Source organism: Podarcis raffonei, chromosome 2 (genome assembly GCF_027172205.1).
Source record: "Podarcis raffonei isolate rPodRaf1 chromosome 2, rPodRaf1.pri, whole genome shotgun sequence".
Lineage (NCBI taxonomy): Eukaryota > Metazoa > Chordata > Lepidosauria > Squamata > Lacertidae > Podarcis > Podarcis raffonei.
Genome location: NC_070603.1, coordinates 28,548,402 through 28,562,323, shown reverse-complemented (window position 1 = coordinate 28,562,323; position 13,922 = coordinate 28,548,402). Strand labels below are relative to the sequence as shown.

General features: G+C 41.7%; 1 protein-coding gene across 2 annotated transcripts; it reads right to left on the bottom strand.

The window, feature by feature from the left end:
• Positions 1-6,458: 6,458 nt before the first annotated feature.
• Positions 6,459-12,809, bottom strand: RPL38 (ribosomal protein L38). Of its 2 annotated transcripts, none has more exons than XM_053375447.1 (5): positions 12,711-12,809; positions 12,480-12,507; positions 11,254-11,314; positions 7,600-7,722; positions 6,459-6,537 (listed from the first exon to the last, which is right to left on the bottom strand). In XM_053375447.1, exons 2-5 carry the CDS (start codon positions 12,480-12,482, stop codon positions 6,512-6,514), a joined length of 213 nt encoding a protein of 70 aa, XP_053231422.1. In that variant the 5' UTR covers positions 12,483-12,507; positions 12,711-12,809; the 3' UTR covers positions 6,459-6,511. The 2 variants fall into 2 exon arrangements, with proteins under 2 accessions (XP_053231422.1, XP_053231423.1); XM_053375448.1 differs by having other exon boundaries at positions 12,655-12,725.
• Positions 12,810-13,922: the final 1,113 nt, after the last annotated feature.

Sequence of the window (13,922 nt, the reverse complement as noted above, 5' to 3'; positions counted from 1 at the left end):
TTAACTGCTTAATAGTGAATGAGATTCATGGCTATTGCAACCCCCCCAAAAAACCCACCAGTATTATGTATACCAGAGTGTACTGGAAAACACAAGGGGGGAGAGGATGGTTTTCTATGATGTGAATCAAACTATATTTAAAAGCACCATTCTAGAGGAAATGAGAGGCAAAGTTCACATTTGGATTAAAATCTCTCATGTGCTGCTGGTGAACCCCAGGGTCACACTCTGCTTTTGCTTTTGTCTCATGCAGAATTTGCTTATGCTCCTTCATTTCCACAAGCGGCACAATGAACAGAAACAATAAGCATTAATTCCTGCAGGCGAATTAAAAAGCCTCTGGAGCAAATGTTATCTAGCAAATGTTTCCCCAGCGTGAAACAATACACAATGGGAAGGCCTGCTTTGTGCCAGAGGAAGAGCTAGGCGTCTATTATTAGATATCAGTGTGAAACATTTTGGGATATGAAACGGTAGTTTAAGCCAGAGCTTCACACAGATTGCCTCTCCTTCCATTGCAGTTAATGTTCAGCTATATCCAGCAAAAGGCAAGCAAAACCCAAGCATGCATTGTGATTTGACAAATTTGATTCTCCCATCCCACCCCGAAACCCATTATAACCAACACAACTTTTCATCTATTGTCTCACACTACAGTTCCCATGATCCCATGATACAGGTTCTGCTAGCAACAGCTGATGGGAGTTGTAGTCCAAAAACAGCTGGAGACCCAAGTTGGGGAAACACTGAACTAGACGATCCTTCTGGTCCTATGTGGTTCTATGATATAAATCAAACATTCTTCTTCTTCTTCTTCTTTTTTTATCAAACATTCTTCTTAACATACAGCACCATCTAAAGGCACGGTTTTGAATAGCATTCACTGTGAGTTTACAGTACTGTATTTAATAGTGCAACTTGGTTCTTCGTGCAATCAATAGAGTCCCCATCTGCCTTCTGTTCAAATAATCATTAGTGACTAATTTGAATGCCTTGAGAAGGTATTGGCTGAAGCCACAGACAAGTAGCTGCCATTTTGGGAAAGCTGCTATACGCTTCCAGTGAGTAAATATTTGGTGGGGAATTTCCACAAGAAGCTTAAAAATAGGTGACTCCAGACAAAATACTTGCTAACCACCATCTACAGACCAGCAGCTTTTACAACCTCAGAGGCCCCAGAGATATTGAAGCAGTTAATTAATTCTTACACAACAAAAAAACCGGCCATCAATATATATACACCTTTGTTACTGTTGTTGTTGTTTAGTCGTTTAGTCGTGTCCGACTCTTCGTGACCCCATGAACCAGAGCATGCCAGGCACTCCTGTCTTCCACTGCCTCCCGCAGTTTGGTCAGACTCACGTTTGTAGCTTCGAGGACACTGTCCAACCATCTCGTCCTCTGTCGTCCCCTTCTCCATGTGCCCTCAATCTTTCCCAACATCAGGGTCTTTTCCAGGGAGTCTTCTCTTCTCATGAGGTGGCCAAAGTATTGGAGCCTCAGCTTCACGATCTGTCCTTCCAGTGAGCACTCAGGGCTGATTTCCTTCAGAATGGATGCGTTTGATCTTCTTGCAGTCCATGGGACTCTCAAGAGTCTCCTCCAGCACCATAATTCAAAAGCATCAATTCTTCGGCGATCAGCCTTCTTTATGGTCCAGCTCTCACTTCCATACATCACTACCGGGAAAACCATAGCTTTAACTATACGGACCTTTGTTGGCAAGGTGATGTCTCTGCTTTTTAAGATGCTGTCTAGGTTTGCCATCGCCTTTCTCCCAAGGAGCAGGCGTCTTTTAATTTCGTGACTGCTGTCACCATCTGCAGTGATTTGTTACTAGCAAATCTATTTGATATACAGGTAATGAGAGAGGAATGGAATAAAGAATTAGATATCTCAGTTTCAACCACACAGTGGGAAACTGTTTTAAGTGCCATAACAAAGGTGTTTCAGGACCTTAAATTGAAGCTCAAACAAAAAAATAATAATATTTAGAATATACTAGACCCCATTATGTTTGTTTAAAAAAAGGCTATCTAAGGTATCTAACTGTTGGAGATGCAATAGGGATAGTGCTTCTCTAAAATGTATGTTTTTCATTGTCCTATATTGAAAGTTTTTTGGCAGAAGGTAACTGAAACTATCAACAGCACTGTATGGAACAAGCTTACATTTACAGAGCAAAATATCCTTTTGAATTATATACCCAGCATATGAAATCTTACAAAAGGACAATATGAGTGGACTCTCCATGCCCTTACCACAGCAAAAAGACTGATACTGATGAATTGGAAAAATAAAAATGTGGCTCTCTTCTACGATTGGATTGAAGACTTATACAAACTCGCAACATGTGAACAACATGCATATAAATGCAGACTTACCATGGACAAATTCAATGATATTTGGAATCCATTCTTACAAATACTGTAACAGGTTAAGATCTGGTGAAGTACAATACAGTGGTACCTCGGGTTACAGACGCTTCAGGTTACAGACTCTGCTAACCCAGAAATAGTACCTCGGGTTAAGAACTTTACCTCAGGATGAGAACAGAAATCATGCGGCAGCAGGAGGCCCCATTAGCTAAAGTGGTACCTCAGGTTAAGAACAGTTTCAGGTTAAGAATGGACCTCCAGAATGAATTAAGTTCTTAACCCGAGGTACCACTGTAACAACTTTGTATAGTATGGTTTTGGGTTTTCCCCTCCCCCCTTTATTTTCCCTTCTACGTGGGTGCTGTTTCTCTTTTTCCTTTTCTGTCTTTTCTTTACGTCTCATCGTGTTTAGTGCACATATAATTATGTACTTTTAAACTTTCAATAAAGATGTCTGGAAAAAATAAAAATAAAAATGAGTGACTCGCTCTGTGCTATTTCAGAAACAGCAACTTTCACACCTCAGCCACATGGTCCCATCACTCTCCAACCACAGAGGTTTCTTGGCTGGCAGCTTTTGCACGTAACATTTTACGCCTGATGGGGGATTTGCCAAATAAGGGAGAAAAACGGTGAGTGCAATTGGAAATGACCAATACAAAAACTTTTAAGTTGCACACATATATTTGTGGGTAAGAGGAATAAAAAGGGTTGAATACTAGGCTTATTCTATACAGTGGTACCTTGGTTCTCAAATGTCTTGGTACTCAAACAACTTGGAACTCAAACACTGCAAACCCGAAAGTAAGTGTTCCGGTTTGCGAACATTTTTCAGAAGCTGAACGTGCTCCGTTTTGAGTGTTACACTTCCGATTTGAGTGCCACACTTCTGTTTTGAGTGGTACACTGAGGTCTGTCTGTTTTTGCTATTTATTTTGCGTTTTTGTTTTTGCAGCTCTTTTTTGTGTGTCTGTGTGGAACCCAGTTCAGCTACTGATTGATTGATTGATTGATTGTGTGACTGCAGTACATTGTTTATTGCTTTCATTTTATGGATCAATGGTCTCCTTAGATAGTAAAATTCATGTTAAATTGCTGTTTTAGGGGTTGTTTTTAAAAGTCTGGAATGGATTAATCCATTTTGCATTACTTTCTATGGGAAAGCGGGCCTTGGTTTTGGAACACTTTGGTTTTGGAACAGACTTCCGGAATGGATTAAGTTTGAGAACCAAGGTACCAATGTAGATGGAATCTTATCAGAATCTACAGCCTCTACTGTAACAAGCAAAATCCTAACTTTTCTCAAATACCTTGGAGCATGGTTTTTATGTAATGCTTCTTAAATTGACACTTTGAGCCTTCCTTGATCAATAGTTTTAACAAATGTCCTTAAATTCTATTGTCACCTCTTATTCAGAGCTGTAAATGAGGAATTTTCTTTTGCTTCTCAGTAAATCTAATAATTCATTTAACACAATTTTTGGAAGGAAGAATTCCTTTAAAAATGCTTTATTGGTTAAAAAAACATAACAAAAGACTAAATGCTACTGTCGCATAGATGAATATTTTCCTTAATCTTTTTGGGATTTCATTATTCATTATACCTAGTAGGAAGCCTTCAGGCTTCTTTGGGAAGGAACATTTAAACATTTTTTAAAAGTTCATTGCAAATTATTTCCCCCAAATCCCTATTTTTTTTAGTTCCACCACATGTGGATCATGGTGCCTTCCGCCTCCCCACATCTCCAACAGATGTTTGATTTAGCTTTATACATTTTAATGAGTTTTACAGGCGTTAAATACCATCTGTAGAGCATCTTCATGCAGTTCTCTTTCAAATCGTAGCACGCTGTAAATTTAAAGTCCTCCCTCCACAGCCTCTTCCATGATTCCATCTGGATGTTGTAGCGTCTCTAGCCCATTGTACCATAACAGATTTCACTTCCTCCTTGACCTCCCAGTCAAGAAGTTTATACATATGAGAGCATTTTATTTGTATTGTCTTTTTCTAATCTTGAGAGTTCCATGGAGAATCCTTTATCCTTTCGAAATGTTTCATTTAGCTGAAAATACTGCAACCAGTCAGTCAGATGTGTCCTAATTTCTTCAAAAAAATTTTAGTGTTGTTTTCTTTTTCTTCCAATAGATCTTTATAAACTGCCCAATTACTTCTTTTTTTTTTCTTGGCTGAGAACGCTTCCCTGCCCCAGCCATACCCATCACTCACCCTCCTTTTTGCCTTCTAGAGATTTTACCTTGCTGGAGCGAGTCCTTAAACTGCTGAGGCATCTTGCTTGCATGGATGAAGCATGGTGTAGTCTGACCAAAGTGTTTTGCCCCTGGCATGCAGCCCCCTCCCCATTACCCATGAGGAAATGTATGTCCTGGAGTGAATAGGGTTCCCCACTAGCAATGACTCAGAACACACACCTGGTGAACAGAGATCTAGCATCAAATTGCAGATCGGAGTTGCTGGAAATGCATTTTTTTCATATGCTCTGGAGCAGCTATGTCCTTATCCATTAACAACTTCTAGGGTTAACTAGGTCTTTCAAAATGAGCTCAGTCAGTCTTGGATAAATTCCATCTTAAAACAGGTCTGTTCTGTTCCTTATCTGCAGATGAGACAGAAACCAACTCTACTGCAAGTTATATTTGGCACTATGCAACATCTGTGTTTTGACCTAGAAGCCCTTAAACGGCTCAGAGCTGACAAGGACTGCCTTTCCCCATATGAAGCAGCCTAGGAACTGAGGTCATCCTCCGAGGCCCTTCTTGTACCTCCCTCTATGAGAGGTTGGGAGGGTGGCAACCTGAGACAGGGCCTTTTCTGCAGTGGCTCCCGTTTTGTGGAATGCTCTCCCCAGGGTTCCACTGGAGCCTTCGTTATATATTTTTAGGCAAAAACATTTATTTTCAAACAGGCCTTTAGCTAATTGACATCTGATGCCATTGTTAAATTTGGTTGTGGTTGTTCTTATTTTTACTAAGTATGTTGTGGTTTTCCCATTTTAGTTTTATGTTGTGCACCTCCCTGATATTTACAGATGAGGAGAGGTATACAAACCAACCAGCCACCGTTAGCCCTCTGGATGTCATGCAATCTTCCCCATGCTATGCCCTTCATTTTTGCCTGGATGGAGAATAGAAAGGAGCGTACAAGTGTGTGCAGAAACTAGGCTACTGTAAAGAAGTAAAATTTACTTGTTGCTCTGCTATTTTTGTCTGTTCCCAGGTGCAATGGATATGGGGCCCGAAAGGGGCTTGCAAGAGGAACTGGAGCCAATGAAATTAGCGTTTAGAACTCTTAAAAACAAAAACAGCCACATCAACCTTAGTGTGGTCTTAGTAACACTTTATACTTTCTGGCCATTTAGAATGAGCCATGCTAGAGTTTAATGTTTTCCTCCCTGGTAGACGCCACTGAAATAAGAGTGTGATATCAGAATCAGTATGTGATGCCAAGGATCACATGCTACTTATTCCAGCAGAATCTACATAGGATGCCTCTATTCCATATGCTTGATAAAACATGTCAACCGCATTAGAGTGTTTCTTCAACTCTGTTGCTGTAATGAGAGCAGCAGGGTCAGATTGTACATGGAACAGTCCCAATTAACCCAACTCCCAAGTTAGAAATGAACATTCTCTCTTCCTCCATTAAGCCCATGGATTTCACACTGGAGATTCTGCAAATGTCTTGGGGCTGTTTTGTGAAACATATTGAATTTGGGTGCTAGTTCTTGTGTTTTTCTGCAGATCTTTTAACTCTGGAATTTTAAAGAGCAGTGTATCAAGTTTATCAGCTTGTTAAATCTTCAAACTGTTGGCCATATATTCTACTGGTATCCAGAATAGCTATTAGCGATTACTGAAAGCACCCCATTATTTTTTTGTATTCAATTTGAGATTGATGAAGAGGGGACCAGCAAGCTGACTGAAGATCACAACACCTCCTCTCTCGAGAAGAGCACAGTCCCTGCAGAAGACAGGTAGCTGCTCCCCTCTAAGGAACAATGCTGCTTAAACAGTAGCCTGCCCATGCTTCCCTTTGGAAAAAAGAGGACACCAAGAAGAAAGAACAGTTCAGTCCTTTATTACAATCCACGGCCAAGATTTCAAGCATGACTGGTTCATTTCAGCTCTTTCACAGCCAAACCTAAAGAGAAGGGAGAAAAAGAGGCTGAGAAACTGAAGAGACAGATTCTGATCTCATTACTTCTGCTCATCAGGCTGGCAAACCCTCAGAGGTTTTCATCTATATCCCAGATACAAGCTGCTGAAGCTTATTAGCAGGTCTGAGCGTGCAAAGAAGCATGACTTTCAGGCTTGTGAACCAGGTGACCTGAACACTCACAGGGCTTTTCATATGTGAACTGCTACTGTGGCTTAGTATGAAATGTCACTGAATATCCAAAGTGTCTTTACTCTGTCCAGTAGTTTTCCTTGTAAGCCAGTGACATTTAGACTAGTCTTTAAAAGCCAACCTTATTAGGCCAACACTTCCTGCTGAATGCACGACTGAGGGAATGGTGTCCCTTTTTCTGTACTTTGAATTCCTGCCCCCAATTGATGCAACTCTTGAATCCGTGTCTATCAAACACTTCAAACTACAGCTTGTTTTTACATGTACAAGAATGCGGCACAAAGAAAAATGTGGATTTATTAACCAAAAAGCATAGCTATTCAGGGCACAACTGAAACGGAGTTAGTAATGATTCAACCCTCCTCTCACACCAGGGTAGGGGGAAAGGGGTTTGAATGTGTTACTTTAGCTAGCTGTACCAGAATTTTCCAAATGGGTGCAAGTGCCACCACTGGGTTCCACATTGGTGGTACCCATAACACTCTAAAACAGGGTTCTTGAGACAGGGAGGGGCTGAGCTGGACCAGGCCCCATGCTGCGCTTTGAAGTTCTGACAATTGGGACTTCAAAGCACAGCATCACCTGACATCATAGTGACTAACAGGTGGGCAGCCCTACTCTGTTAGATTTGCCCCATCAGGGTTGGAGATCTGTATCTTGCTGGTCAGAAAAGGTTCCTGACCCTGCTTTACAGGATGCCGTCACATACATGGTTGCTTTCAAAGGGGGATCTTCTTATATAATACACATGAGAATACCCACCACCTTCTGTTACTATCAAGAAGCACCAGATGCTACTCTGCCACCACCCAAGTCTTCTCCCATGACTAACAATCTCCTGCATGGTTCAATTACCTGGTGGAAGAGACTGCTTCAGTTTTTCAGCCTTTTCCTTGTCTGTGATGACCAGCGTATACAGATACCGGCTGCAACGGACCTTGAACTTCACGTTATCTTTGTTCTTCTTGATCTTGACGGCTACAATGTAATATCACTGAAGTTAGCAACATACCCTTAATATATTAAGCAATAGGTTAGCCAGAATCGGAGCCTAGTACGATACACTCTCCTTTAAAGACAAACAATTTGATTAAATCCTGCTTTATCCCATAATGAGTACAAGCAAATGACATCTGTACTTCAGTGCCGTTTTGCCATTTATTTTGTTCCTATGCATGTAGTCTCCTGCCACGACAATGCCCCTCACTATATTAATATTGAAACAAACTTGTATCAGGGAAAAGCTTTTCTAAAAAGACACGTACATTAAAAAAAATACACAAAAGCTAACCAAATTCCAGACTGGTGCTATTATTTGATCCATTACGTTTGACTTAATGATAATAATTATTAATGTTTACAGACTTATGCAGCTTTGCTTTGTTATTTCTGTTCTCCAAATCTATTACAAAGAAGTAGGTAGCAAGATCAGTGTGAGTAATTGTATAAAGGTGCTTGGATTCTGGCGAGTTGGACATAATGTGAATTTAAGTTTCTTTCTAGAAATGATCTTCATGGAACATTTATAATCAGATTTTGGTGTCCTGAGTGGCTCTTTGGGTACATAAAGTTGTATGGGTTTGAATGCATCACTTCAAAAGATACTAACCAAAACTATCTTGCAAATTGGCTAGGGTGTCAAGTTTCATTAAACTTCCAAAAGCACAAACTGCTTATAATTTTCACATATCTTTCACAAGCAATGGTATCTTTCTACCTGACTCTTATGCACTCTGACACCAGAGGGGTTATTTTCAATTCCATGCCGTATATAAAGCGCACCGGAACAGTGAAAAATCCAATTTACATTAATTTCAGAAGTGTGAAAACTAAAGCACATTCATAGTTAATTAGGCACTTGTACAACCTTCTTGCTTTGCTCGCAATTCAAGTAATTTTAAGTGCTGCTTTTAAAACCAGATGTTACACGCACTTTAGAAAATTATGCTGTTCTTTAAGCTCAATATGAAAGTCTTTTTGATGCTATTTAGCAAAGAACTACTAAGCATTAGCTTAACAGAATACAAAGCAATGTGCTATGCCATCAGAATGGAACACTTTTGCATACATTACTCCTGGTTTTTTTTACGCAAGATAAACAGTTAAAAACTCAATTCTGTGCAAACTATATATATTATCAGGCCACATGATTTCAGAGCCAGCATTAGGAGAAATACAGAGAATCCATAATAGCTACAATAATTTAGAACTTCAATTATCTACTACTGAGGAAAACTTCACAGGTTAAAGGCTCTAGTTTGGATAAACTAGCTAGCATAACAATAGAAGTGTCTGCTGAATCAGGCGAATAGCCCATCTACTCCAGCATCCTGTTCTTACAATGCCAACCAGAAGCCTATGGGAGGCCCTCAAGAAGAACCTGGGCACAATAGCATTTCCCTACTTGTGATTATGAGCAACTGGTATTCAGAGACATACTGCCTCCAACAGGGGAGAAAGACTACAACAATCATGGCTAGTCGCCACTAATAAACCTCCACAAATTTGTCCAATTTCTTTTGAGGCCATCAAAGTTGGTGGCCATCACTATCAAATTCCATAGTCTAACTATGCTCTGTGTGAAGAAGTATTTTTGTTTGCCTGTCCTGAATCTTCAAACGTTCAGCCTCGTTGGATGTTCTGGTATTATTAGAGAAGGAGAAAAACTTTTTCTCTATGTGCATTAACAACTTGGAATTTAACTTCCCTTGCTTCAGTTAGTCATGTAGCAGTTAATCCAGACTGTAATCATTCATGGATATGAATGGGTAAAATAAAAACAATTTATACTGTAAGCTGTTTGTAAGAGCTCGTTTTACGAACCTCAAAATATTGCTAGTTTAAAGACAGTTCAACTACCACTGGCTTCACCACAAATATCACTGGGATTTTTAAAAATGCAAAAATGTTATTAATTACGATGTTATAGAAACGTTTGTTGTTTAAAAACACCTTAGTTTTTCTTCTTCAAAAGAACTGTGCACCTTGAATCCACCATGCCCCAAATCCTGCTAACACCTCCAAGTCTGGGGGGTTAGGGGAGCCATGTCAAAACAATTTGCTTTTATGGAACAGATACGCCCTCATTCATATTACCAATCACTTTACATTTTAAAAAGTTCAAAGTTATGCTCTATTTTAGGTACTGAATTAGAACTTGAATTACTCTATTCAGAAAGCGCATTGAATTGAATTATTCACGACATGACATTAGATTACAATAGATTGAAATGTTTGACTTGGTGCAGATTTATGTTACTTTTCTCCCACCCTCACCATTACACATAGTAATATTACGAGTCTGTCTGGTACAGTGGTACCTTGGGTTAAGAACTTAATTCGTTCTGGAGGTCTGTTCTTAACCTGAAACTGTTCTTAACCTGAAGTACCACTTTAGCTAATGGGGCCTCCTGCTGCTGCTGCACCGCCACCACACGATTTCTGCTCTCATCCTGAATGAAGTTCTTAACTCAAGGTACTACTTCTGGGTTAGCGGAGTCTGTAACCTGAAGTGTCTCTAACCCGAGGTACCACTGTATTTCGGTTTCGCAGTGCAGCTTAATGGAAGAGGGCAAGTTGCAAATGCACCAGTGAGAGCACCAGACTTGGTCCACCTGTGTGTTTGTACCATGCCAGATATGACCTCCTTTGGAAGCTGTAGTGCAGCTGGTAAGCCAACCTGCTACTGGGAAGCTCCCTATGTTCTTCTCTCTTTGTATATGTGGTACACCCATACTGGGAAATTCTAGGTATATTAGCTGCAGGGTTTAGATGACCCTTGCATTTTAAAGTCCTTATCTAGTAATGGATATGAGTGAGCAGGCTGGTGGACTTGGAGCAGTCTTGTGGAATGCTTTCCCCAGGGAAGTTCGCCTGGTGCCTTCATTATACACCTTTAGGCACCAGGCAAAAATACTCCTCTTTAACCAGGCCTTTGGTTGATTGTCATCCAATGCCCCTTTAAAATGTGTTGGGGGGTTATTGGGCTGTTTGTGTTTCGCTTTTGTTTATGTATTTTGTTTTTATGTCATAATTTCATCCTGTGAAACACCCTGAGACCTATGGATATAGGTCAGTATGCTATTATTATTATTACTATTATTAAGTATTGCAACCCTCCACTATGCTTGGCATAAAAACCCAACAGCTGCCAGTGGAGAGAACCTTCCTTCTCCATGCCCAACATAGAAAGGGGTGGGAGACTCCCTTTTCTACTAGCCCAACAAGATAGCACTATTTCTTGCAGGCTAGTAACTTTAATCTTTAATCCTCTGTACCATTTCCAAGTCTTGGGCAAGAACAGTATCTTTGCCCAAGACTTGGAAATAGTAGGAAGTAAAGGGCAGAATGCGCAGTGCTGCCACTTCATAATAATTAATGCAACTCCAAGTAATTTGTGCTACATTTTTAGCACCAGCCAAAATAAAGAAGGTATCTAAGACAGAAAAACACTCCAGGAAAAGATCAAGAAACAGGGACAAAACAGTTAAGTCATAAACAGCTACTTACATTTTGCATCCTTCCTTCTGGCTGTCAATAGAAAATCTTTGATCTCTTCGATTTTGCGAGGCTGTAATTAAATAAATACAACCTTAAATATGAGCTTGATGCCTTGCACAAATATATGGTATCTTCAACTCTTAGTTCTGCAGCCTAGACTCTTTTCCTTTTCCTTTGGCACTTAAACCCATCTCAAACAAATACCCACAATAGATAGCTTGTAAGCGTGCAGAATTTGAGGAACTGCAAACACCAATTGTTTTCTTTTCAAGAGCCTTCCCGATTTCAAGCCTGCAGACGAACTGGGGAGGAGTAAGGCTCCCTAAAAAGATATCTTCAGAGACCTGCTGGTGGGCACCCGGCTGGCCACTGCTAGGAATAAGATGCTGTGCTAGAGGCACTCCTGGTTTCATTCAAAAGGGCTCCAAAGCCCTTTGAAAAGGGCACTATCTAAAAGCTAGGCTCTATGTTTAGGGAATGGAAGTGAGAGCTGGACCATAAAGAAGGCTGATCGCCGAAGAATTGATGCTTTTGAATTATGGTGCTGAGGAGACTCTTGAGAGTCCCATGGACTGCAAGAAGATCAAACCTATCCATTCTTAAGGAAATCAGCCCTGAGTGCTCACTGGAAGGACAGATCCTGAAGCTGAGGCGCCAATACTTTGTCCACCTCGTGAGAAGAAAAGACCCTGACGCTGGGAAAGATGGAGGGCACAAGGAGAAGGGGACAACAGAGGACGAGATGGTTGGACAGTGTTCTCGGAGCTACCAGCACGAGTTTGACCAAACTGTGGGAGGCGGTGGAAGACAGGAGTGCCTGGCGTGCTCTGGTCCATGGGGTCACGAAGAGTCGGACACGACTAAACAACAACGTTTAGGGAAGTTTTTAATGACTGATGTTTTAATGTATTTTTAATATTTTGTTGGAAGCTGCCTAGGGCAGCCAGATAGGCTGGGTATAAATAACAAATTACTGTATTAATTATTATTATTCAAAAAGGGCAACAGCAAACATGTCCAGCTACCGGGACACGCACACTGTGTCCCCTCTTCCGTATGAATGATAGTCATGCTTGCTGCACAACACACGTGTCCCCCAACCCTATTAAACAGAGATGTCTCTCTACAACCGGCTGCCTTCCTCTTAACTCGCGATACTTCTAAGACCTCCGCCCGAATCGTGAGGGAAATAGATGGGGGGGGGAGGAGAGAGACGCTTCTCTCACTTCACTCACCATGGCGACGGCTTCTGGCGACGGTTACCTGCAAGAGAGAAATCAAAATGGCAGAAGAGGCTACTCGGACGCTGCGCGCTAAACAGTCTTGGCCGCCGGATCTCTGCTAGTCCCTCCCCCAATTCCTCCGCCGCCAGGCCCTCAAGACCCCCGCGCCCCATCATCACCCTCTTACCGGCTCCCCAAGTCTAGCTTTACCGCGGATGGCGCCGGATCTCAAACGCCTCTTACCGAGATGCTGAACTTCTCGGCTGCAGCACCCGAGAGAGAAAAGAGCAAGCACTTCCGCATCCGGGTAATTGAACCCGGCTTACGTGAGGTGGGTGGGCTGGGCTACGGAAACAGAATAGGGTCAGAATTGTTAAAGGAGGGCAAAGCTGGCTCAGACCGCGCTGGTTTTTTTTAAAAGAATGGGAGTCCTGAGGATTCCAATGGCAACAGCAAACCACGGTTCTTTGGCTCGATGGGGTGTTTGGTTATGTCCGCTGGTGGAGGAGCAGGGACGAAGCCCTGCCGCTTATTCCACAGCAGCAAGGACGCTCTTGGGGCGCTATTTGCCAGCACTCTGCATCCCAAGCAATTGGCTTTTCTCCACCCAATTAGCCGAGCAAAGGGGGAGGCATCCAAAGTGAGCCCCCATCAGCTCCAGCTTTTTGGAGTCTAGCAACATCTGGAGGGCCAGAGGTTCCCCACCCCTGACCTGCATGGTTGAGGTGATGCTGGAACCAGGAACTTGCCAGTTCACATTTTTAGGCTATGCACACACACCTGTTTGCTCAACCTCCAGGGAAGCAGTGTGTACACGACATTAGCCACAATCCACACCTATCCTGTTGTTTCTTCTTGTTCCTTGTCAAATACTTTGTGTTTTTATTGTATTTTACCTTCAAGTCCGCTTTTGGTCCAAATTGAGAGAAAAAACAACCTAGATGTATTTTAAGCCGGTGATGTGTACATAGCTTTAACAAACACATCATGCCAGCTTTGCCTTAAATAGGTCCTGATATGGCTCTAATCATTGGGAAAACTTATTTAGGGCAATATACATGGTCTGTCCTCCTCTCTCCCTTCAATACTCGTAAACCTGTAAAACAGGTTGTGCTGAAAGAAAGAACCAAAGCCAAAACAATCATCCAGGGAGGATTTGAACCCATGGCCCATCACACTAGCCGCTACAACACCTTCGCTCTCAACACTAGCTGTGTTTTGAGTGACCCATAATGGGGACACCTCAAAAAGTTGAATCCAGACAGTACAGCAGGGACCCAGGTGGAGATTGTTGTGGTGATGGGGCATTCATCCATTATTAGCTATGCACATAGAAGCCTTGCATTCATTCATTATTAGCTCCTGTACATAGATTTGCCTTGTCAGATTGGGCCGTCTGCATTCACAGTTGTGCTTCAGTGTCCAGTCTTCATTTATGCAGCAGAGCAGGAAGAG

Bases quoted from the DNA above. Each gene is read 5' to 3' on its own strand.
- RPL38 (XM_053375447.1), bottom strand. The intron at 7,723-11,253 runs GTAAGTAGCTGT...ATTACATTGTAG, and splicing joins CAGAAGGAAGGATGCAAAAT to CCGTCAAGATCAAGAAGAAC. The intron at 6,538-7,599 runs GTAATTGAACCA...CCTTCTCTTTAG, and splicing joins GAAGCAGTCTCTTCCACCAG to GTTTGGCTGTGAAAGAGCTG.